This window comes from Oryctolagus cuniculus, chromosome 10 (genome assembly GCF_051225735.1).
Source record: "Oryctolagus cuniculus isolate XC-2025 breed Fujian yellow rabbit chromosome 10, ASM5122573v1, whole genome shotgun sequence".
In the NCBI taxonomy this organism is placed as follows: domain Eukaryota; kingdom Metazoa; phylum Chordata; class Mammalia; order Lagomorpha; family Leporidae; genus Oryctolagus; species Oryctolagus cuniculus.
Genome location: NC_142876.1, coordinates 106,668,005 through 106,692,017, shown reverse-complemented (window position 1 = coordinate 106,692,017; position 24,013 = coordinate 106,668,005). Strand labels below are relative to the sequence as shown.

The following is a 24,013-nucleotide window of genomic DNA, read 5'->3' as shown; positions in this document are numbered from 1 at the left end:
CTTAAAACGGCTAGATTTAATTTGTTAATGTTCAATTCAGGACTTGTGTGTCTATGAAATTTAAGAATGGCCTGTAACTTTCCTTTCCTCGACTGTCTTCACCCGGTAGGCACTAAGGTTACTCTGGTCCCTATGAGCTGAACAAACAGCTCTTTTGTCTTTTTCTGCTTCCTTCCAGATTGCCGTGCTGTCACTTCAAGCTCCAGGGGAGGCCCTAGTTCAGCAGAGTGTGGTGTCTACGGACTCCCACTGACTGTGGAACACCTCCTCTTGTGTTTCTTCATATTTACGAAGAGCTCATTGCTGTGGAGCCTCTTTTTTCCTGTGGGAATCCCCGGCAGCCAAGCTGGGGTACACTTTTTCCACTGTAGTTCGGCATTTGCTGTGGCCAGCTACTCCAGGAATGGCATCAGTCCTGGACCATTACAGAAGTGCCAGCCTTGGCTTGGGGATTTGTAGGCCTGGGGCGGGGAGGGGAGGAGGGTTATAAACTCAAGGGCCAGCCTTGCAGGAGGCACAAGAGCAGGGTCTCAGTTTCCTAGGAGAGATGTCACTTTCCCTTCCCATCAGAGCCAAGTAGAGATGAGTTCCGTGTGTATGCATGGGCAGCCTGTTTCTCACCAACCATCACTTCCCTAGGAGTGGAGCCTGACAAGAATCTTTCCTTTATGCAGGGTCTCGTCTGACACCCCCTCCTAGTGCAGGATCTCGTGGGTGCTGAAGCTCAAGCCCAAGTTCACCACATCAATTACCCAGGAGCCTCAGGGGCAGCTCACTCTTCTGCTTCCATGGTATTCTGCTCCTCCTTCATTTGACACCCTGCAATTTCTTTCTTTCAAGCTCAATTATCCACTAAAAAGAATTTTTGATAGATATTTACCCACATTTGGGTGTTTCTGGCAGGAGGGTTTTCAGGGTATACTGTTCTATCATCTTTTTTTTTTTTAAAGATTTATTTATTTATTTGAAAGTTATAGTTACACAGAGAGAGGAGAGGCAGAGAGAGAGAGAGGTCTTCCATCCGATGGTTCACTTCCCAATTGGCCACAACAGCTGGAGCTGCGCCGATACGAAGCCAGGAGCTTTTCTGGGTCTTACCATGAGTTCAGGGGCCCAAGGACTTGGGCCATTTTCTACTGCTTTCCCAGACCATAGCAGAGAGTTGGATCAGAAGTGGAGCAGCCAGGACTTGAACCCATATGGGATCCCGGCACTGCAGGTGGTGGCTTTACCCGCTACACCACAGCACCGGCCCCTCTACCATCTTCTTATAGCTGAAACTCTATCTGTAAAAACTTGTCCAAGTTAAAGAAATGAGGACTCTCCTCCTCCTTATGGGAGGAATCCTTCAGAAGGGTCTAAGCATCTCCAACACAGATGTGCTTCTATACCAAAAAGGATCCTGGCTGTGGGTTCAACATACGCTCCAGTGCCTGTGAATGCAATCTTATTTGGAGCTAGAGTCTTTGCAGATATAACCTAGACAAATGGAAATCATTCTGGATGCTGTGGGCCCTCACCCGTACTGGTATCCCTAGAAGAAGAGGGAAATTTGGACACAGAGACAGGGAAGAAGGCCACATGGACTGATGTATCTACCAGCCAAAAATGCCAAGGAATGCCAGAAACTGTCAGAAGGTAACAGAGAGGGATGGGAAGGATTCTTCTGCAAAGACAGCAGAGAGTTTTCAGGCTTCAAAACTGTGAGAGAACAAATTTCTGTTGCTTGCAGCCCATCTGGGGTAATCTGTCACAATAGCCCTAGGAAACGAGACCACCCCTTAGATATGAAGAGCTACAGCATGGCTCACCTGTAACCAGAGAGCCCCAGTTTCTTCTGTGAAACTAATAGTGGGCAGCTCATTCAAAACATGAATGTGTAGGGCAGTTCATGGTCCTTTTTCCCAAAACTACTACAGAACCCAAGATTTCATTCTGAAACTGTAGGCTTTTTTGTGTGTGTGTGTGTGAAAAATATCCTTTAATAGAGAAGAGATTCCCTATTGGAGGTATAACACAAGTTAATTCATCACAGCATGGTGAGGAAGGAACCATCGGAGACAGGGCCTGCAGAGGTGAGCAGACGCAGCCAGGCTTTGGCTCCTGGGCATTCTGCGCCCACTACACAGGTGCACCTGCCTGCCACGGGGCAGCCCCTTCAGGACGCGATCCTTCTCTCCTGCCACACCATCTAGCTGGTGCCACGTCCGGGCTCTTCCTTTTGTTTTTATGATCCTGAGACCGAATTCACCTAAAAAGATTCCAACTCATCAGGCCAACTGCATACATGCTGCTCCAGGAGAGCAAAGGGGACTTGGTAAGTGAAGGCCTAACTACTAGAAAGCACAGATGCATGATCTGTCACAAGCCATTCTGATATTTCAAAACCTGTCTTACCCTGACCCCTTCATAGAATAGCTGGCTTCATGCTCCATGTCCCAGAGCAAGAAACGATACTGTGCTTGAGGAAAACACCTGGGTACCTGACAGCCTGCATGCAAATCTGGGCCCTCCCAGGCACTAACTGTAATTTAGTTAAGTCTTTCACCTTGGTATGTTTAATGCTATCACCTATCTTTTCTACCACCAAAAGCCCGGAACAATGCCTGGCATACAGAAAGCACTCAAAGATAGGAGCTATAATTAAAGGGATCATTTTAACTGTGGAACCCTACTGACACATGGAATCCTACTTCCCCCACTGTATAGCGCTGTCATCTGTGTCCCGTGTTCCCACATCAGGCTAAGTTCCTTGAAAAGAACAACACACTCTCACTCAATTTTCATGCCCCTACTCTTGCCACAGAACACAAATCACAAATCACTGAATGTAAGACTAAAAGTGAGAAAAAAAATTAAGAAGCAAATTAAAACCATTCTGAAATAAAATGTTAAAAAAATTTAAAAAGCAGAAACAGCAGCCAAGAGCTGTAAGGGAAGTCTTTTTTCTTATTTTCTTGGCTTTTTCCTTCTCCTCCTTAATCCTCCCCAGCATTCTAACCTGGCATCTACTCCCTCCTCTTCTTTCTTCCTGTCCTGCATCTAAGTACAGGAAAAAAAAAATACCCAAAGGAATGGCATGAAAAATGGTTGAAGCTGGGTCTTCCGCAGCTCAGGGATGCCCCACGTGCAGCAGTACTGGGCTCTGTGAAAAGCCACTGCACACACACAAGCCCAGACCACCCCCTGACGCCACGTGATCCGTGATCATGATGCCTAGCGGCGGCCCAACATCAGCAGCAACGCTGAGTTAAAAGGAACCCCGGCTGTGCTCCTGCTCCAAGAAGGTGAGCGTGTTGGCTTACTGTATACTGAAGTCACAGCTTTCAGTGGAGCCTCGGGCTGGATACTGGGCCAGTCGCTGGGCCAAGGTCTTGAGCCGTTTCCTGCATTCCACGAAATCCTGGGTGTGGTAGAAGTCAGTGGAGGCCGAGAGAGGCAGTCCGTCCCTCACCCGTACCACAGTGGCAGAAAAGATCATGGACATGGTCCGCGGGAGAAGGCATGAGGGCACCTGAGGAGAGGAAGATGACCTTGTTACTGAGGGCCCGGGCACCCCGCCCCTGGTCCTGTCACCCTCACCCCCGCTAACCGCTGAGGTCCATTTTATTATCCCCTCCCCGCCCTCCGCTGCACTGCCGCTCCCTCTCGCCCTCCCTTCCTTGTCTGCTCTTCACTTGCAAGCCTCCTTTTTCGAGTCTTTCTCAGAACCAAGCCGACCAGGATGAGGGAGAAAGCAGCAAAGGAGGCATCAGAAGTCAGGGAGGGCGGCAGGACACAGCCAGCACGAAGTGACAGGAAAGGCCTTGCACCGAAGCTGCAAGGAGTAGGGGCAGTGACCCGTGCACCCCAGGCCCCCAGGGAGGTGGGTGCTGAGCAGTGCTGGGGCTCCTTCCTCATCTGCAGGGAGATGGAGGAGGGGGGAGGGGCTCTGAGCCTGTGACTTAATCCCGGCAGCAAGGGAAGCAGAAGGCAAAAATGCCACCCAAGAGAGCACGTCCTCCCGAATTTCTGCAAGTGTCTGACACAGAGCCATTCTTCACGATGATGGCTGAGTCCCCACAGATGGCTAGAGGAAGTCATTTAGCAAATTACAGTACAGTAAGATACTAAATATTTGGCCAGGACATGTGAGCACCATTAAGAAACAAAAGGAAACAGATCCGAGCCCTCTGGGTGCCTTTTGCAAATTAGAAAAAGGTGCCCCTCAGGGTGGAAACAGGCCCGCTCTCCTTCTGGGGGCAGAGCCCTGCTGGGCTTTATCTCTGCTGGTCAGCTCCGCAGGGTGCCTGCATGGGGCGCAGCCAGCACCACTGTGTGTGGCAGCCTTCAACGTGGGATGGGATGACTGCGGTGGCTGTCACCGCTTACGTGGGTCTTTCCAAGCGAAGGTCCTCTGCTTGACAGGGTGCCCATAGGAACACCAGAGACCTGTCTTCCAAAGAAGGCCAGAAATGCAGGCCTGCTTAGCATCTCAGCTCTGCACGTGTAAAGCAGGAGCCCTCAGGACGCGGCTGACGGTGCTCCTGCTTCCACACACACTTCACCTTCAGCTGCTGTCACTCACTGATCTCCCCACGTCCAGCTCCGAGTCAAGGACTGCTTCAGATCCACCCAGTGCACACAGACCGTCCAGACGTGCCCTGGTAGAAGTACTTTCTCTTGTAAACTCCTAAGGAACAGATCTCTTTGTTCTCTACCTTACTGGGTGTACCGTTTCCACTACCTAAGTGCAAGAACAAAGACTGTGTCTGGAACAGATGAACGAATGAACAATTATGCCCACTGTACACATTCGGAAACTTCAGTGCCACACACAGGCCATCTGCCCCGCCTCCCACACCTCCCACTGGGGGAACAAAGACCTGAAAGGCCCTGGGAAACTGTGTCCACACACAGACACTGCTGAGTTCCCAGCACTGCTGGCAGGGCCAGGCCAACTACCCCAAGGCACTGTGGGCCTTACGCCCGCCTCAAGCACCAGAAAGGTGGCGGAGGAGGCTCACACTGAGCCTCCAGACTCTAGCAGACGTCTGATGTATTTAATTTAAAAAGTATTTTGTCAAAAGAGCTATAGAGCACAAGGCCCTGACATTGACAGGGAGAGACTACAAGATCAAGTAGAGACCAGGGCTTAGGGGCTAAGCAGGGACTCCAATCAGAGCTGTAAGCCATGGTACCTACAGACACTGAAGGGGGAAAAAATAATAAAAGCAATGAACCAATGCAACACCGAGAGCATCAGAGACAGGACAGAAACACTGCACAGTTAGTAAGAAAGGTCCTCTTCTACAGAATGAGTCACGGGCAAGCTCTTTAATGAGTAAACAGCCGGCATTTACTTCAACTGTCAGCTGCAAACGGGCTCTGGAGCGCTGTCCTCAGGGAGCAGGCGTCGCAGGCCAGGCACTGTGCTAAACCAATCTAAAGGAAAGTGGTGACATTTCCAAGGGATGGTCGTTCTAGGAACCAGTTCCACCGCTCTGCAAAGGAGGCTCCTGGCTCTCTCTCCCTTGGACTCCTCAGTGATCAAACCTGCTTGCCCTCAAACATTCGCATTTAAGAGAAGTACAAACACTTCCTGCTTTTCGGTTCTATTAAGTTACCAGCGCTACAAACTAATGAAACCTACAATTATTTTTATGAAACGTTTAGAAACTCATGTGAGGCTTAGCCTCAGGTGACGCTGTGTCACCGGTAAGTGTGTGCAGGCAGGCAGGTGTGTGAATGCAGAGGACAGTCACCGCCCGAGGGGCTAAAGGATTTTACACTGCTGTGGAGGAGTCAAAGAGGGGAGGCAACACCCTGGACATTTCTTCTTTTCTTTTGTGAAAATGAACTTTGATTTCTTAAAAAAAAATATACCTAAAAGGGGAGGAAGGGGGGCCAGCACCGTGGCATAGCAGGTAAAGCTGCCACCTGCAGCACAATCAATCTGGCACTCCACTTCCGATCCAGCTGTCTGCTATGGCCTAGGAAAGCAATGGAAGGTGACCTGCACCGGCGTGGGAGACCGGGAAGAAGCTCCTGGCTCCAGGCTTCTTCGGATTGGTTCACCCCCTGCTGTTGTGGAGTAAACCAATGGATGCAAATGAACCAGCAGATGAAAGACTTTCTCTCTCTTTCTCTCTATAACTCTGCCTTTCAAATAAATAAATAAATCTTAAAAAAAAAAAAGTGGACAAAAGGGCCATCTTTACAGGAATTTGATGGTTGCAAATTCAGGCCATAAGTTACTATGAGACAGCCTGTATTTGTAAAAGAGATCTAACCACTGGTCAAAAAAGAATGAATGTCCTGGGAGCAGGTATTTGGTCCTGTGGTTAAGTCACAGCTTGGGATACCTGCATTCCATATGTGTCCTGGCTACTCTGATTCACGTCCAGTTTCCTGCTAATGTGCACCACAGAAGGCAGGAGGCAGCAGAGATACAGTTCAAGTACCCAGGCCCCTGCCACCCAGACAGGAAACCTAAATGGCATTCTGGTCTCCTGGCTTCTGTCTGGCCCAGTCCTGACTAGTAGGCGTTTGGGAAATGAACCAGCAGGCAGAAGATCTGTGCCCGTTTGCCTCTCTCACTGCCTTTCAGTTTTACAAATAAAATGAAAATAAGCAAACAATATGAATTTCTGTTTCTGGAAAGAAACACCTTTCCCTGCTCCTCCCACTAAAAAGAACTAAAACCCCTCCACACTGAATACATATAAAATAAATGTGAGAAGATCCTGAAACACAGAGAGAAAGCACAGTGGCCGGGGACCTTGCAACCTGAGGAACGATATGGCTGTGAGTCTTCTGGGTTTTCTCCTTGCCCCACCAATCCGGGATACAGTGTTGACGAAGTTAACAACACTGGAACGCCCATGCACACAGATCCCCCAGAAAGCCACAAAACAACAACATCCCGTTCTCAGCAAAGAGCTAAGCATGGCGACAGACAACTTTACATGAAAACCACTCTACCCTAGCCAAACGTCACAGAGCAAACAGCAGCCACCACGAACCCACAAGTCGCGGCAAAGTGAAGCGCAAGACTTCCACCCTCAGCCCACGGTACCCAGGTTTCCATCCCCCACCTCCCAGCTTGCTGGGGGAGAGTCAGACAAGGCCCAGGAGGGAGTTACCGGACAATAACGAGCACCCCACCCACTACGTCACTGGGAGATGGAAGTCCTGTCTCTGTCCAGCCATGATGAACAGCCCCTGTCCCCCAGAATGTCCACATGGGGAACCTGGGCCTTTGCTCCCACTTGGCAGTAATGAGACGGTGTGCCTACTTCCCCTCCCAGAGTGGTGTCAACAAAGGCCAGCTGAACAGAAGGTTTTAGTAAGATCCAGAGCTCATAATATCCAAACTAAGTTCCAACAGAAAAACCACTGGGCATTCCAAGAACCACGAGAATCACAACTGACGCCAGCACCCGCATGGTAGAGATGTTAGAATTATCTGACAAAGACTTCAAAGCAGACACCATAAAAATACTTCAATGAGAAATTATGGACACAAAAGAAATTAAAAATAAAAAGTCTCATCAAAGAAACAATACACGTAGAAAAAAATTGAAATTTTAAAAATAAAAAATTTTAGGGGCAGGCATTTGGCCTAGTAGTTAAGATAGCACTTGGGATGTTGCATGTCATATCTGAGTGCCTGGTTTGTGTCCTGGTTCAGTTCCTGTTTCTGCCTTCCTCTATTTTTTTTTTTTTTATTTACTTGAGAGGTAGAGCTACAGACAGTGAGAGGGAGAGACAGACAGAAAGATCTTCCTTCCACTGGTTCACTCCAAAAATGGCTGTAACAGCCAGAGCTGTGCCGATCAGAAGGCAGGAGCCAGGAGCTTCTTATGGTGTCCCAAGCACTGGGGCCATCCTCTACTGCTTTCCCAGGCCACAGCAGAGAGCTGGAGTAGAAGAGGAGCAGCAGGGACTAGAACTGGCGCCCATATGGGATGCCGGCGCCACAGGTGGAGGATTAACTTACTGCCCAACAGCAGCACCCGTCTGCCTTCCTCTTAGTGTTCACCCTAGGAGGCAGCCGGTGATGCCGCAAGTACTTGCTTCCCTGCCACCCACATCAATTCCAGGCTCCTGACTTTGCCCAGGACCAAACCCAGCCGTCTCAGATATTTGGGGAATGAACCACTGGATGGGGATCTTTGTCCATCTCTTTCACTATGTCTCACTTTGTCTTTATCCATCTTAAATAAGTTCAAACAATCAATCAACAATGTTTAAAAATTTTACATTGAAAACATCTTTAGAGGACAGTGCTGTGGCACAGCAGGTAAGCAGCAACTTGTGACTCTCGCATCCCATATCAGAGTGCCAGCTCAGGTCCCAGCTGCCCAGCTTCCACTCTAGCTTCCTGCTAATGTGCCTGGGAAGACAGCAGATGAAGGTTCACATGGGAGACCAGGATGGAGTTCCTGGCTTCTGGATTTGGCCTGGCTCACACATGGCTATTGCAACCATTTGGGGAGTAATTGGGAGATGGAAGGTATCTCTCTCTCTGATTTTTAAATAAGTCAATCTTTTTTTTTTTTTAAGATTTATTTATTTATTTGAGAGTCAGAGAAAAGAGAGGCAGAGAAAGAGAGAGAGAGGCCTTCCATCTGCTGGTTCACTCCCCAATTGGCCGCAACGGCTGGAGCTGCGCCGATCCGAAGCCAGGAGCCAGGAGCTTCCTCCTGGTCTCCCACGTGGGTTCAGAGGCCCAAGGACTTGGGCCATCTTCTTAGTGCTTTCCCAGGCCATAGCAGAGAGCTGGATAGGAAGAGCAGCAGCCGGGATTAGAACCGGCGCTCATATGAGATGCTGGTGCTTCAGGCCAGGATGTTAACCTGCTGCACCACAGCGCCAGCTCCTAGTTATTTTTGTCTTAAAGACTGACTTATTAGGCCAGTGCTGTGGCTCACTAGGCTAGTCCTCTGCCTTGCGGCACCGGAACACCGGGTTCTAGTCCCGGTTGGGGTGCCGGATTCTGTCCCGGTTGCCCCTCTTCCAGGCCAGCTCTCTGCTGTGGTCAGGGAGTGCAGTGGAGGATGGCCCAGGTGCTTGGGCCCTGCACCCCATGGGAGACCAGGAGAAGCTCCTGCCATCGGATCAGCACGGTGCACCAGCTGCGGCGGCCATTGGAGGGTGAACCAACGGCAAAGGAAGACCTTTCTCTCTGTCTCTCTCTCTCACTGTCCACTCTGCCTGTCAAAAAAAAAAAAAAAAAAGAAAAGAAAAGAAAAGAAAAAGATCGACTTATTTGGGCTGGCGCTATCCCAGCTGCTCCTCTTCCTATCCAGCTCTCTGCTATGGCCTGGGAAAGCACAAAGAAGATGGCCCAAGTCCTTGGGCCTCTGAACCCATGTGGGAGACCAGAAGGAAGCTCTTGGCTCCTGGCTTCAGATCGGCGCAGCTCTGGCCGTTGTGGCCAATTGGGGAGTGAACCAACAGATGGAAGACCTCTTTCTCTGTCTCTGTCTCTCTCTGTAACTCTGTCTTTCAAATAAATAAAATTAAATCTTTAAAAAAAAGACAAAAATAACTGAAATAAAAAACTTTATAGATGAACTGAATGGCAAAATGGAAGGATTAAGAATGAATCAGAAAACATGAAGCCAGAACAGGGAAGTCACCCAGTCTGAAGGCTATAAGAGGAGGAACTATGCTGAAAAATATTGCACAGGGCCTCAGGGATCTACCATTCATATCCCCGGAGTCCTGGAGGACAGGAAAAGCATTCAAAGAAATAAGTCTAAATATTTCCCAAATTTGGCAAGAGACAGAAGCCTACAGATTCAAGAGACCGAACAAATCCCAAAAAAGATAAACCCAAGAAAACCATGGCAGTACACATAATAGCCAAATTTAGGAAAACTAAAAGGAAAAAATCTTGAAAGCAGCAAGAGCAAACAATATCTTATATTTGGAGGAAGGGGAGGAACAATTCAAATGGCAGAAAATTTCTCATAAAACCGTGAAAACCAAAAGGAAGTAGCATTAAGTGCTGAAAGAAAAGAACTGCCAACCCAGAATTCTGCAGTCAGCAAAAACACTCTTCAAGGGCGAACTGACGAGGCACAATCAACCAAGGAACACTGAGAGACTGCATTACCAGCACACCTGCTCTTAACCCTGGAGCAGCAAGAAAGAAGAAAGAACAATAGACTGAGTAAAAATACGAGAACATACCACAGATGTTTGACTAGTGAAGCAGAAATGTTCACATGTCTGATGCGGCTCTATGTAAATAAAGAAAATACCTGTGTGTAGTCATACACTGGGGAGGACAGGAGGATGTGAAAGGACATCAAGTTTCTACACTTCACTTAAAACAGTGAACTGCTGGGGCAGCAGTGACACTGCCACTTGGGACGCCCACATTCCGCAACAGAGTCCCTCTGTTTCACTCCTGGAATTGCTTCTGACCCAGCTTCCTGCCCACACACACCCTGGACAGCAGCGGGTGATGGCCAAGCTAGTTGGGTCCCTGACACCCACATGGAGACCCAGAATGAGTTCCAGGCTCTTGGCCTTAGTGTGGCCCAGGTCTGGCTGTTGCAGGCATTTGGGGAGTGAACCGACAGATGGAAGACCTCTCTCTCCCTCCATCTCTCTCTCTCTCTCTCTCTCTCTCTCTGTGTGTGTGTGTGTGTGTGTGTGTTTCCTTCTCTTTGTCATTTTGCCTTTCAAATAAATAAACCTTTTTTTTTAAAGGCAGGAGAGAGAATTCCCCAAGGACTCTACATACATAATTGACAGTTTAGATTAAGAGGTCTGTTTTCTCAGCAAGTACAAACTATTACAATTCACAAAATATGAAATAGGTAATTTAAACAATTCTGTCAATAAATTTCCATTAAAAGAATTTGATAACTTAAAAACTCCTGAAAAAGAAATCTCCAGGCGCATATGGTTTCACTGGAGAATCCTATCACACATTTTAAGAAGAGTTAATGGAGCAGATGTCTGGCCTAGAGGTGAAGGTGCCAGTTAGGATGCCCAAGTCCCATCTGGAGTACCTGGGATCAGTTAACTGGCTCTGGCTCCTAACACCAACTTCCTGCCAATGCAGACCCTGGAAGGCTCAAAGAATTGGTTCCAGCCCCAACATGGGAGACCTGGATTGTGTTCCCAGATCCTGGCTTCTGGCTTGGCCTACCCTGGACACTGTGGGCACTGGGGCATAAACCAGCAGACGAGAGATCTTCTCTTTTTTTCTCTCTCTCTTCATCTCCCTCAGCCTCCGAAATAAAAAATAACTAAAACCGACTGTGCATAATCTCTTCCAAAAAAATAGATGACAAGGGAACAATTCCAAATTCGTTTTAATCTGATAGCAAGACCAAAAAGTAGAAAAAAATTTAAAATGTAGACCTATATTCCTCATGAACTTACAGGCAAAAATATTAGCAAACAGAATTCAGTAGTGTAACAAAAACAATTAGATATCATGATCAAGTGGGATTATTTTCAGGATGCAGAGTTGGCCTAATATTCTAAGGTCAATGGTATACATGTGGTATAGTAGTTAAGCTGTCACTTTGGACTTGTGCATCCTATATTGCTGTGTACTAACAAAGGGACTTGTACCAAGTTCTGCCACCTATGTAGGAGGCCTGGATGGAGTTCCAGGCTCCTGGCTTCAGCATGACCCATCCCCAACTGTTGCAGGCACTTGGGGAGTGAACCAGTGGGTGGAAGAGCTCTCTTAGTCTTTCTCTGTGTATTGCTGTCTCTGCCTTTGAAACAAAATGAACATCAATACTGTTACTAAAATCCTAATACCTTACCTAATACCTTACCATATTAACAGGCTAAAAAAGAAAAGCCGCACAATCATATCAATTGATGTGCAAAAGGCATCTGACAAAATTCAATATTCATTCATAATAAAAATTCTCAGTAAAACAGGAATAGAGGAGAAGTTCCTCAAGCTGATAAGCACCATCTACAAAAAGCCCCCAGCTAATACCTCGTTTAATGGTAGAATACTGAATGTTTTCTCTCTAAAATCTGGAATAAGGCAAGTATGTCCACTCTCATCACTGCTGTTCAACACAGTACTAGAAGTTCCACTAGTGCAATAAGGAAAAAAAAAAAAACAGAAAAATAAGGTTGTACAGATAGGAGAGGAAAAAATAAAACCTCTGTTATTTGCAGAAGAGATAAATGTCTACATGGAAAATCCCAAGGAGCTCACAAAACAAACAAACAAACAAATAAACCCTCCTAGAATTAAACAAGTGAGCTCAACAAAGCCACAGGATCCAAGATCAATGTATCTGGAGTAGGTAGGTGTTTGGCACAGGAGTTGAAACATCACTGGGGGGCCAGTGTTATGGTGCAGCAGGTTAATGCCTTGGCCTGCAGTGCCGTAATCCCATAGGGGCATCGGTTCTAGTCCTGGCTCCTCCACTTCTGATCCAGCTCTCTGCTATGGCCTGGGAAAGCAGTAGAAGATGGCCCAAGTCCTTGGGCCCCTGCACCTGTGTGGGAGTCCCGGAAGAAGCTCCTGGCTCCAGGCTTCGGAATGGTGCAGCTCTAGCCATTGCAACCAGTTGGGGAGTGAACCATCAGATCGAAGATGGTTCTCTCTCTCTCTAGCTCTCCTCTCTTTGTGTAACTCTGGCTTTCAAATAAATTAATTAATTAAAAAAAAAAAAAGAAACATCACTTGGGATGCTGTAACCATCTCAGTGCACCAGGGTTGGAGTCTTAGCTCCACTCCCAATTCCAGCTTCCCGCTAATGTACACTATGGGAGGCAGCAGGTGATGGCTCAAGTTGCTGGGCCCCTGCTACCCAGGTGGGAAATCCGGATTAGGTTCTAGCCTCCTGGCTTTGGCCTGGCCCAGCCCTGACTGTTGTAGGCATTAGAGTGAACAGCAGGTGGGAGATCTCTCTGCCTTTAAAATAAAGAAAATAAAATAAAGACCAACATATAAAAACTGATTGTATTTCCATATACTGACAACAAACACATGGAAATCAAAACTAAAAATATAATATCATTTACACTCAAGAAAATGATCTCAATAAAGCTATATTTTAAAAAAAATTTTTTATTTGACAGGTAGAGTTAAAGACAGTGAGAGAGAGATACAGAAAGGTCCTCTTTCCATTGGTTCCCTCCCCAAATGGCCGCTACGGCTGGTGCTATGCCAATCTGAAGCCAGTAGGCAGGTGCTTCTTCCTGGTCTCCCATGTGGGTGCGGGGGCCCAAGTACTCAGGCCATCCTCCTCTGCCCTCCAGGGCCACAGCAGAGAGCTGGACTGGAAGAGGAGCAACCTGGACTAGAACCTGGCACCCATATGGGATGCCGGCACTGCAGGTGGAAGATTAACCAAGTGAGCCACGGCGCCATCCCCAAACTACAGTATTTTTAAAAGAAATACCTATGTGTAAATCTAAGCAACATGATATGTATGCTGACCACCTCAAAATACTGTTGAAAAAAGTCAAAGCCCTAAAAAAATGAAAAATATACCACATTTATGGACTTGAAGATTTTAACATAGTGAATGTGTGAATTCTCCAAATTCTACTGCTTAATTCAATTCCTATAAAATCAGCAGCAAGATAATCTGCAGCTACAAGTAAGATTATTCTAAAATATATAGGTAAGGGCAAAGGAACATTAATAGCTAAAGTTATTTTGAAAAAGGTAAGCAGAAGGGACTAGGCGCTTCTATTTTGAGATTTATTACACAGCTACAGCAATCATGCTTGTGTGGTACTGTCAGAGGAACAGACTTAGATAAGTGGAACAGAATATAGAACTAAAAAATACCCCTACACAAATATACCCAATTGATTTTTGACAAAATGCAAAAACAATTCAGTAAAAGAAGGATTTTTTTTTTTTTTTTTTTTTGACAGGCAGGAGTGGACAGTGAGAGAGAGAGACAGAGAGAAAGGTCTTCCTTTGCTGTTGGTTCACTCTCCAATGGCCGCCGCAGCCGGCACGCTGCAACCAGCGCACCTCGCCGATCCGATGGCAGGAGCCAGGTACTTCTCCTGGTCTCCCATGGGGTGCAGGGCCCAAGCACTTGGGCCATCCTCCACTGTACTCCCTGGCCACAGCAGAGAGCTGGCCTGGAAGAGGGGCAACCGGGACAGAATCCGGTGCCCCGACCGGGACTAGAACCCGGTGTTCCGGCGCCGCAAGGCGGAGGATTAGCCTAGTGAGCCGCGGCGCCGGCCAGAAGGATCATCTTTTTAACAGTGGAAAAAAAAATCCTGATCTAAACCTCACACCTTACATAAAAATAAACTCAAAGCATATCAAAGATTTAAATATAAAAGATAAAACTATAAAACTGGAAATAAAATACAAGAAAATTTTCAGAACCTATGGCCTGGGTTAGAGTTCTTGGGCGTAAGATGAAAAGCACAATCCATGGAGAAATTTCCATAAACTGGACTTCATCAGCTCTGAGACATTTTCCTTACAAAAAAGCCCATATGAAGAGGATAACAGGCAAGCTAGAGACCAGAAGGAATATGTGAAAACTAGACATCTGATAAGAGACTCTTATCTAGGACTTACCGAACAGTCTAAAAACAACCCAATCAGAAAATGGGCAAAATACACAAAAGAGGACATGCAGATGGCAAATAAGCACATGAAAAGATGTTCAGCATCACTAGCTATTTGGGAAATATAACTTAAGACCACATACCTATCAGAACAGCTAAAATGAAAACAGTGAAAGATCAAAAGTTGGCAACCGTGCAAACAGACGGTACCTCTCATATATTACTGTGAAGTGGCAAACTTTTCTTTGGAAAAGTTTGGTAGTTTCTTTTAAAATTCAACATGCAATTATTATATGAACTATTTATCAATCCCACTCCTGGCATTTATGCCAGAGAAATAAAAACGTGTCCACCCAGAAATCTGTGTGCAACTTGCTCATTGTATCTTTATAAAAACCTCAAACTGGAAATGATCAAAATGTTCTACAAATGACAAATGACCAAACAAGTCACAGTACATTCATACCATGGAATACTATGCAGCAGCAGGAAAAGGAATGAACTACTGGGGCCAGCGCTGTGGCATAGCAGGCTAAGCCTTTGCCTATGGTGGTGTCATCGCAGGTGAGCCCTGGTTCATGTCCCAGCTGCTCCTCTTCCCATCCAGCTCTCTGCTTATGGCCTGGGAAAGCCGTGGAAGATGGCCCAAAGAGCTTGGGCCTCTGCACCCATGTGGGAGACCTGGAGAAAGCTCTGGATCAGCACTGCAGCCATTTGGGGAGGGGGGAACCAGCAGATGGAAGACCCCTCTCTCTGTCTCTCTCTCTCTTTCTGTAACTCTGCCTCTCAAATAAACAAATAAAATCCTTTTTTTTTTTTTAAATAAAAGAATGAACTATTGATGCACAACACCTTGGAAAGCTCTCAAGAGTTTTACGCTGATTGAAAAAAAGCCAGGTATCAGAAGGTTGCATCCTGCACAAATCCTTTCATGTAACATCCTTGAAATAACAAAATTATACAGATGGACCACCGACAGACAGAGCTGAAGGACAGTGGGCAGGAGGGAAATGAGTGCGACCATGAAGTGGCAGTAAAAGGGAGAACTTTATGGTGATGGAGTAAATCTGTATCTTGATTGTGGTGGTGATTACAGGAATCAGCACATGTCAAAAAATGGCATAGTACAATATGCACATTTTATACCAATGTCAATGTCCTGAATTTGATATTGTACTAGTTACATAAGAGTTAACCAATGGGGGAAACCAAGTGAAGAAAATACAGGACTACCCTGTAACATCTTTGCAACTTCCTGTGACTAAAATTATTTTAAACCACAAGTTGGAAAAAAAAAAGAATTAACTTAAGATCCTTATGTTTCACTTATATTATGCTCATATTTCTTTTTTATGTTTAAATGTCATTTTAAAATAGCACCACCAGCACAATAATCTTATCTGCTAATTAACTGTGGTTCTGACGATCTACACATAAACACTGAAGGGCATGTTTTACAGTGAACAGCTCCACAACTACTTGACATTTCCAGAGTGGTAGGTATTATCATCTCAGAGCTCATTAAAATAGAGCTGCTCAAGAATAATTAGTATTCTGTTTAAAACCGGAAAGCAGTGGTGTGAATCTGGAAAATCATGCCGCAGTTCCAGAAAAAACATCATCAATTCCACAAGCACAAAGGCAGCCTTAGAGTGCTCACCCTGAAACACTCTCCACAGCTTTCCCGGTCTTACCAGCTCCTTCTCCAAGCCAATGGACCCCCAAGCACACATTAGGAAGCCTTCAAAACACAAACAAACAAACAATACAACCTGCCAAGCAAATGAATGAATGGCCTAAGGGATGCCTTATTTTTGTACACTGAAACAACAAACATAGTTTTGTAGATCCTGTGCCAAAATGCTGATTCAGATTTTGCCCGAAAGGTTTATTTGGATGGAACTTTCTAAGTACAACATGACAAAATACACAACATCCAGGTTTTGCGGTTTTATGAAAACATTGTGTGATCTGCCTCCCTCATTTCACAAATCCTTCTCTATCATCTGTAGCTTGTCCTTATTCTACCAGCAAATACTGTGTCCACACTAGGGGTCACTCTTGTTTGCACTGTTTTCTCCCCCTTTTACCCTTAACCCACCCTAGATCCCTTCCACATTCAGTAAGACAGGACAGAGAGAACAGAGATGACCGGGCTCTGTAACAAGAATTTAAACCAGCAGAACAGGTTTGTTTTGTCACACAAATATCCAAACCCAAGTGTTCACCATAAGGCATGTGGCTCAGTTCTCAGATTCGCAGTACAGAGCACACACCCGAACTGCATCACCCTTACGGAATTCACCCGCAGCCACAGGACTTGGGAACCTGTCGCCTAATCCGTAGAGTTTCTAAGCTCCGAGCTGCTTGGGGATGTAGTGGAGCGGAAGGTGAGGATCAACTCTGTCATTTGTTAGGAGCCGAGAAGGGTAAGGAGCTGACCTTTACAGGAACTAATACTACAGTCAGCCTTGTGCATCCCTGGGTACTGCATCTGAGGATTCATTCCACTCCCAGCCTCAAAAAGAGTTGCATCGGTACTGAAGAGACAGTACACATTTTCCTTGTCGTTATTCCCTAACAATACCATAAGACAATGAATAATACCGTACTGACATTGCATTAGTTATTATACGTAACCTGCAGCTGATGTAAAGTACACGGGAGTATGTCCCTTACACTTTATATAAGACACCTGGGCATCGGCAGATTCCCTATCGGAAGGGAGCTGGAACCAATCCCCTAGGGATACCGAGGCAGGATGGGATATGCCAGGCTCTGTGTTAGGAACTTTTACAGTGGTGATGCTGATCCTAAGTACTCTTAACTACCTATAACGTAGGCACATTTTGCACTGGACAGGTAGGAAAACAGCAGCTGCAAGGCTAAAGAGGTAGAACCGGGATTCAGATACAAACTTCTTTTTGAAATAGTAAAAAAAAAAAAAAAAAAAAAAAGCCCAGTCTTTCCACCACAGCCCGCTTCTCTAAATCCAACCTTGAGAATTACAATCAGTCCAAAATAATCCTTTTCTTTAAAAAAAATTTTTTTTAAGGCAAAGAGAACGCTCCCCTCGGCTGGGTCACTCCCCAAACGTCCCTATCACATCCTGGTGGAGACTGGGAATTCAGTCCGAGTCTCCCACGGGGGTGGCGGGAACCCAATTCGGGGAGCCCCCAGCGCTGCCCTCCCAGGGTCTGCATTAGCAAGAAGCTGGAATCCGGAGCCCGTGGCGCGTATGGAACAGGGCGTATAACCAACAGGCCAGACACCTGCCCAACACATTTTTTTTTTTTTTTTTTTGGTAAGAGCACTAATACTAAAACGAACCGGGGACCTGTTGGTAAGGTCACACTTGCTGCAACTGCCTCTATGGGGGCTCTGCAGGTCCGTGTGTGAACCCGCAGCGGGACCGCCCCACGACCGACGGTCATTCACGGCTGTGGTGCACCGGGTCCGGCCCCAGCCGCTCGATGACGTGAGCTGGGCGGACAGTTAAACCACAAGCGTCCCCTCCCGTAGAGGACACTCCCCGTCTCCTCCCACCGCGGGCAGCGCTCGGCGCGCACCTGTCCGCCGAGGGGGTCCTGCAGGCGCGCGCCTCGGCTCGTCCCGCGGTCCTCGGGAGCAGCCGAGACAAAGGCGACTCAGAGGGCTCCGGGAAGCCAGATGACGCCGGGCGGGTCCAGGCCGGGACGAGGGCTGGCGTTGGAGGGCGGGGCGGGCCTCCCGGCCGCCTCCACCTCCAGGCCCGCCCTGCGCCACACCCGATCCCGCCTGCTCGAGGCTAACGGCCCGCGGCACCCGCCTTCGCCGGCCAGCCCTCACCTCGCCCCGACGGCGGCCTTCGGGAGTGGGCACTCGCCGCCGCCCCGGCAACCTTAGCCCATCGGGCAAGCGCCGGAGCAGGACACCGGTGGCCCTGGAGCAGGTAGGCGGCGATGCGCGTGCGCAAGCCTTGAGCCCTCATTCGCTGCTGCTAGGCGACACCGGCACCCAAACCAACCAATCCTGGAGCGTCTCCAGAGCCCGGTCCCAGTGGGACAGCGAATAAAGTAGTTCTTAAAGGGGCGACCCAAACGGAGAGGGGCGTGACCTGGGTGCGCGCCTCTCAGGTTTCCCTCCCACCTCCAGGCTCTGGTCCACGGGGATCTGAGGTCCAAGCCGGTAATCCTCACCTCCGGAGGTGCCAGGAGCTCGATTCCCGCCCGGGTAGCGAACGGCACGCACGTCTGGAGGCGTGGCGGCTCCGCGTGACCGAGCGACACGCCCGAAGCGTGGGTTCCGCGAGTCTGAGCTGCTGGGCGAGAGGCCCGAGGGAGGCAACCCAGAGGAGCCCGGCCTACTGCCAGCCTGGATGGGGTGCCAAAGTCCGGTCCTGAAGGGACACGCCCCAGGCTGAGGGCCGGCTGGACGCAGAGTGGGGAGCCGACTGCATGCACTTAACTCACTCAGCACCTGTTGTGTGGGCCAGGCCCGGGCCCAGCAAGGACGTCCTCCTGCCACTCGAACCCGTGAGGAAAGGAGGGCAGGGAGCCAGCACGTGGAGATACAAACTGCTGTCTCAGGGCTTTTGGCCTTGGGGCTCAAAGGCGGCTTCCCTGAGGAGGTGACGGTGGCTGAGGGGCAGCTAACGAGGCAAAGGGAAGAAGTGTGTTTTAGAGAGAGATCAGCTTGTATGGCGAGAAAAACTAGACGATTTGAGAGTCCTGTGCTGCACGTGCTAGGGTTCGCTCTCAGCGTGTGTTCTTTAACTGTGCTACCGTGGGCCACTGAAGACAAGGCTCTGGGGGAGGGACAGGAAAATGGGTGCCAGGTCTATAACATCCGGGAGCTTTGGGATGTGAAGCCGGGCACGCTCAAAGCTGCAGGCTAAGTGCTTTCCTTTAGGGTCTTTCCTCTCTGACTGGAGCAGCTGGTGCAATGCAAGCCAGCCCCACGATGGATGACAGGCAGGCGGAAGCTAAAGTCCTGGCCTTCGTCTCCAACTGCTGGCCACTGGGCTCCAGCCTCACAGTCAACTCCTGCCGCTTTCTCTTCCAGGCCTCTTCCCTGCTTCTCTCTTGGACCCCGGACTCTGGTGTCGCCACACAGGAGCTCCATCTCTGGAGTTACAATCGCAGAACCTGGTCTCCTACATGTCCTCGCACTGTTCTCCGGCCTGTGGGAACTTCCGGTCCAGTAGTTCCTCCACTTTGTTCTATGTATCGGCTCCCTCCGGTCTTGACTTCCTTCAACAGCGCGTCCAGGGCCCCTCACCCCCAATACAATCTTCCCAGTTTGCTCACGCCCCTTGCGCCACCCATCACATCTGCCTGGCGGCTCCCCAACCTTCTGTCTTCTCTCAGTTTGCTCCTGGGCTGTAACAATTTCACAGCCACTCAGACTGGTGCTGCATACATTGCCTACTTCAGCCAAGCTCTCCACCCGGTGTAGCAGTCTGTGTTTGTCCAGTCAGCTCTCTCTCCTAAGTACTCCACTATCAGCTTGCAAATCTCTTGCATGCTCCCAAATCTCCCAGTCTTCGACCCCCAGGTGCCTCCTCTAAACAAAGAGCAACCAAAGAGCAAAGCGATGCCCCTGCATGGGGGGTGGGGTTGAATTAAGCGGACCGTGGACGGTGAACCCAGGAAGGCAGACAAGCCTCTGAGACAGGAAATGAAACTCTAGAAGTTCCCCCCAAGTTCTCTTTCCCAGATCACCTGGTTGCTGCTCACTCCATGCTGTCCGTAAGAGCAGCGTTGGTGCCAAGTTCACCACCCGTGGGCTTGAGGACTGCGGCCATTCCAAAGTCGCAGCGATCACAGCCACTCTGCGCGGCGGGAGGGCAGAGCCAGCTTCCTCCAGGCATCTTGCAACAACAAATCCTCTTTGCAGCGTGGAGCCTAGGCAGCCCGGGGGCGAGGGGACGAGTGAGGGCATTCAAGCCACACCGCCTGTGACTACAGAGACTGCCGTGGTCCGTAGTGGATAGGGGACCTTGGACAAGTTACTGAACCTGTTTTTCTCATCTGTAAAATGGAGAAAACACGAGAGGTTCTGAGGGCTGTAAACCTAGTAAGCATTATTATGGTCCGCAGAGAATGTGGGCGCACACTCAGGAGTTTCTCCCTCCGCAAAGAGCAAAGCGGACACCAGCGTTCTCCTGCCAGGCGCGAGCCAGTGGCCAGGATTCACGCTCCAGAGAGAGGCCTAGAGGCCGGGCAGTGGACTCGAAGCCATAGAAATGGGTTCCAGTCACGAGCTGGTGTGTGACCCATAGCAAGCTGCTCTTTCAGACAGACTCGGGACACACTGTCTGAACGTCAACCAGTTGACACGCTCACGGCAGCCACCACCCGGGCTCCCGGTTTGCTTTCCCGACTGCGCAAGCGCGTGGCGCGCGCAACCCGCACGGAGCCCTGGAGGCGGGGCCCGAGGAGGGCGTAGAACGTCGCTCTGGCGCGTCCAATCACAGCTGACGTCGCGGGTGGGTCCAATCACCGTCGAGAGCGTAAGCCTGCCAATCGTGGGGTGCCGCTCCGGCCTAGGTGCACGGCCCGCCGCGGTTTCTGACGTGTGGGTTGTTTTTTTTTTTTTTTTTTTTTGCCCAGGCTCCCCGGGATGTCTGTGGCCTTCGTACCCGACTGGCTGAGGGGCAGTGCGGAAGTCAATCAAGAGACCATCCAGCGGGTAGGCGGCAATGCTGGGGAGTGGAGTCGGGGTCGCGAGGGGCGCGGGGAACCTCCTGGAGTGACCTGCATCCCAGCTGAGGCTTGCAGCGTGCGGAGGGTGTTGGAGCGCGGTGGGAACGAAGCCAGCCCCGGCGCCCGGGCTGCACGGCCTGCACGGGCGGAAGGGAGCGGCCCTCGTCGCCGGCCTAACCCTGTCTCTGCCCTTTCAGCTCCTGGAAGAGAATGACCAGCTCATCCGCTGTATCGTGGAGTATCAGAACAAAGGCCGGGCGAACGAGTGCGTCCAGTAAGTGCCCTCTTCCCGCCGTTGGCTGGAGTGTAAGGGGCAGCCAGCGCGAAGCAGGCTTGGGTGACTGATCTAGGAAGGGGACAGAACCTAGGGTTAGACGTGGCTCCGTCTGCAGAACTTGGACGTTCGCACTGCGGAGCCTACTTCGCTTGAAGCCATGCCAGCTGATGGACAGGGAGGGGAGAACAGGAGAAACCAGGCTCGAGAGAAAAGAGCCGTGGCTCCTTCCTCATCACGGGTCGCTGCCTGCCCTCTTTCAGGCCATTCGGCTGCTAAGCTCCGTGCCATTTCTACCTTGTAGTCAGTCTGGGAGTGACGCGGACAGGCTGTCAGGGGATGTCCCAGTTGCCTTCTAACCAGACTGCAATGAGAGAGCCTGAGAACATTTTCCAAATCTAGTCCAGCAATTGTAGCTTATTTCTTCATGGAAAAATATTGCACTGCTACTGGAGAAACGTTCAAGAAAGCCACACTAGGAGCTGGTGTTGCACAGTGGGTTAAGCCACCCTTTGCGACACCTGCATCCCGTATCAGTGCGCCTGAGATTGAAAACCACTTCTGCTTCCGATCTAGTATCCTGCTAAACCAGCAGATGCTGGCCCAAGTACTTGGGACGGCCAGTGGATGGAATTGTGCTGAATATCTTCAAGTCACAACAAAAAGACCATCGTGGTTAAAATTCAGCCAAGGGAAAGCCGTGGGAGATGAGCTGCAGATGAGCCTGGGGACCTTAATCACGGAAAGCCTTTTAGGTCATGGGAAGGGATACCAAAAGGCGAATGCACACTAGGCCGCAGCAGGCAACTGCTCAATTAGTTGGATCCCCCGGCACCCCTGTGGGAGACTCAGATGGATTTCTATGGCTCCTGGCTTCTCTTCCCTGGTACCCCAACCCTGGCTGTTTGGGGAAGTGAATCCATAGATGAAAGAGTGCCTGCTCTCTGCTTTTCAAATAAACAAGAAAGTAGTTTTGCTTTTTAGATTGGCTTGTTGTACAATGATCACATAGGTTGCTGTGTGGAGAATATAGTAGGGGTGCAGATAGATTAATATGGCTTGGCCTACAGACGTAGCTGGTAAGAATAGGTGAGAGTTTGCATTATGTTTCTCAAAGTATGTTAAATAAAAAGATTGATTACACTGAATCATCTAATCAGTGGATGAGCCATTCCTCCTTTATGGGTAAGTGCTTTCCCAGTTTTTTGTTCATGGTAAAAACAAACTTGATTTTTTTCCTTTTTTTTTTTTTAACCCATAGGTACCAGCATGTGTTACATAGAAATCTCATTTATCTAGCTACCATTGCAGATGCCAGCCCAGCCAGTACTTCAAAAGCAGAATAATCTTCCAGTTGGCTGTTGTTCAGAGAAATTGAATATAATCCACTTCCTACAAAATGGAGACAGGATCTTTACCAGCTTGACTGCTCAAAATGTGAAGGAAACCTCTGTGGCTCTTTATAAAATGTGAAGAAGGCTACTAATATAACTGTGTTCTCCGTGTAAATATTTATTTTAATAATTAAGCAGATCTCTCAATAGACTGGCTCAGACAACCTTTCCAAAAATGAGAACATGTTTGGATAACAAACACAGTGGACATCTTCAAGGCTACATTTTTGTTTCAGACTAAAAAGTTTCAACTGAGTGTTGGGTGATCAGCAGGAGTTGGTGAGACTCCTAACTCTGACCTTTACAAATGGACATGATTGTGTGCTCCTTCCTAACAGTTTATAAACGTCCTCCCTCTGACTGCTGTTTTCTGGTTGCTTTGAAATAAAACTTGCTTTTCCACAAAAGACTGATAAGGAGGTATAAACATTTTCATATAATAAGTGTTCCTTTTGGTTTTCTGGAAAAACTATAGATTTAACTGTAAGGAATGTAACAATGTCATTATCATTGCCAACAAAATTAGTAGTGATTCTTAATTGTTCTGTAATGTCCTCTGGGGATATCATAGGTAACATTATTTTCTTCAATCATCAGAAAATGTCTTGATTTGTCTGAACCAGGATCCAAACAACATTCATACATGGCATTTTGTTGATATCATTTTTATTTATTTATTTATTTTTTTGACAAGCAGAGTGGACAGAGAGAGACAGAGAGAAAGGTCTTCCTTTGCCGTTGGTTCACCCTCCAATGGCCGCCACGGCCGGTGCACCACACTGATCCGATGGCAGGAGCCAGGTGCTTCTGGTCTCCCATGGGGTGCAGGGCCCAAGCACTTGGGCCATCTTCCACTGCACTCCCTGGCCACAGCAGAGAGCTGGCCTGGAAGAGGGGCAACCGGGACAGAATCCGGCACCCCGACCGGGACTAGAACCCGGTGTGCTGGCGCCGCAAGGCGGAGGATTAGCCTAGTGAGCCGCGGCGCCGGCCCCGATATCATTTATTTTATTTTATTTTTTTAAATTTATTTGACAGAGTTATAGACAGTGAGAGAGAACAGAGAAAGGTCTTCCTTCCGTTGGTTCATTCCCCAAATGGCCGCCATGGCCAGCCCTGCGCCAATC

General features: G+C 48.6%; 2 protein-coding genes across 15 annotated transcripts in view; one reads left to right on the top strand and one right to left on the bottom strand.

Annotated features, from left to right (window-relative positions):
• Positions 1-20,361, bottom strand: part of SEC22C (SEC22 homolog C, vesicle trafficking protein) — a 33,733-nt gene extending 13,372 nt beyond the window's left edge. For 3 of the 12 annotated variants that reach the window (XM_089306477.1, XM_008260252.5, XM_089306476.1), the window contains exons 1-2: positions 18,711-18,956; positions 3,306-3,514 (exon numbers count right to left, since the gene is read on the bottom strand). Coding sequence is in view for 7 of the 12 variants with exons in the window: in XM_008260252.5 (XP_008258474.2) it covers positions 3,306-3,487 (182 nt within the window). In the remaining 5 variants the exon portion in view is untranslated. Of the gene's footprint in view, positions 1-3,305; positions 3,515-3,720; positions 3,743-18,101; positions 18,323-18,360; positions 18,490-18,710; positions 18,957-20,234 lie in introns of those variants that run through there. The other 9 variants (XM_002713059.6, XM_089306475.1, XM_089306478.1 and 6 more) reach the window with 7 other exon arrangements.
• SS18L2 (SS18 like 2) lies at positions 19,579-23,293 on the top strand. Of its 3 annotated transcripts, none has more exons than XM_017343679.4 (4): positions 19,579-19,708; positions 21,126-21,204; positions 21,416-21,492; positions 22,754-23,293. In XM_017343679.4, exons 1-4 carry the CDS (start codon positions 19,671-19,673, stop codon positions 22,836-22,838), a joined length of 279 nt encoding a protein of 92 aa, XP_017199168.1. In that variant the 5' UTR covers positions 19,579-19,670; the 3' UTR covers positions 22,839-23,293. The 3 variants fall into 3 exon arrangements, with proteins under 3 accessions (XP_017199168.1, XP_069907083.1, XP_069907082.1); XM_070050982.2 differs by lacking the exon at positions 19,579-19,708 and adding an exon at positions 20,868-21,001; XM_070050981.2 differs by lacking the exon at positions 19,579-19,708 and adding an exon at positions 20,891-21,025.
• Positions 23,294-24,013: the final 720 nt, after the last annotated feature.

Coding starts and splice junctions, on each gene's coding strand:
- SS18L2 (XM_017343679.4), top strand. CDS start 19,671: ATGTCCTCGCACTGTTCTCCGGCCTGTGGGAACTTCCG. Junction 19,709..21,125: donor CCGGCCTGTGGGAACTTCCG/GTCCAGTAGTTC, acceptor TTTTTTGCCCAG/GCTCCCCGGGATGTCTGTGG. Junction 21,205..21,415: donor ATCAAGAGACCATCCAGCGG/GTAGGCGGCAAT, acceptor CTGCCCTTTCAG/CTCCTGGAAGAGAATGACCA.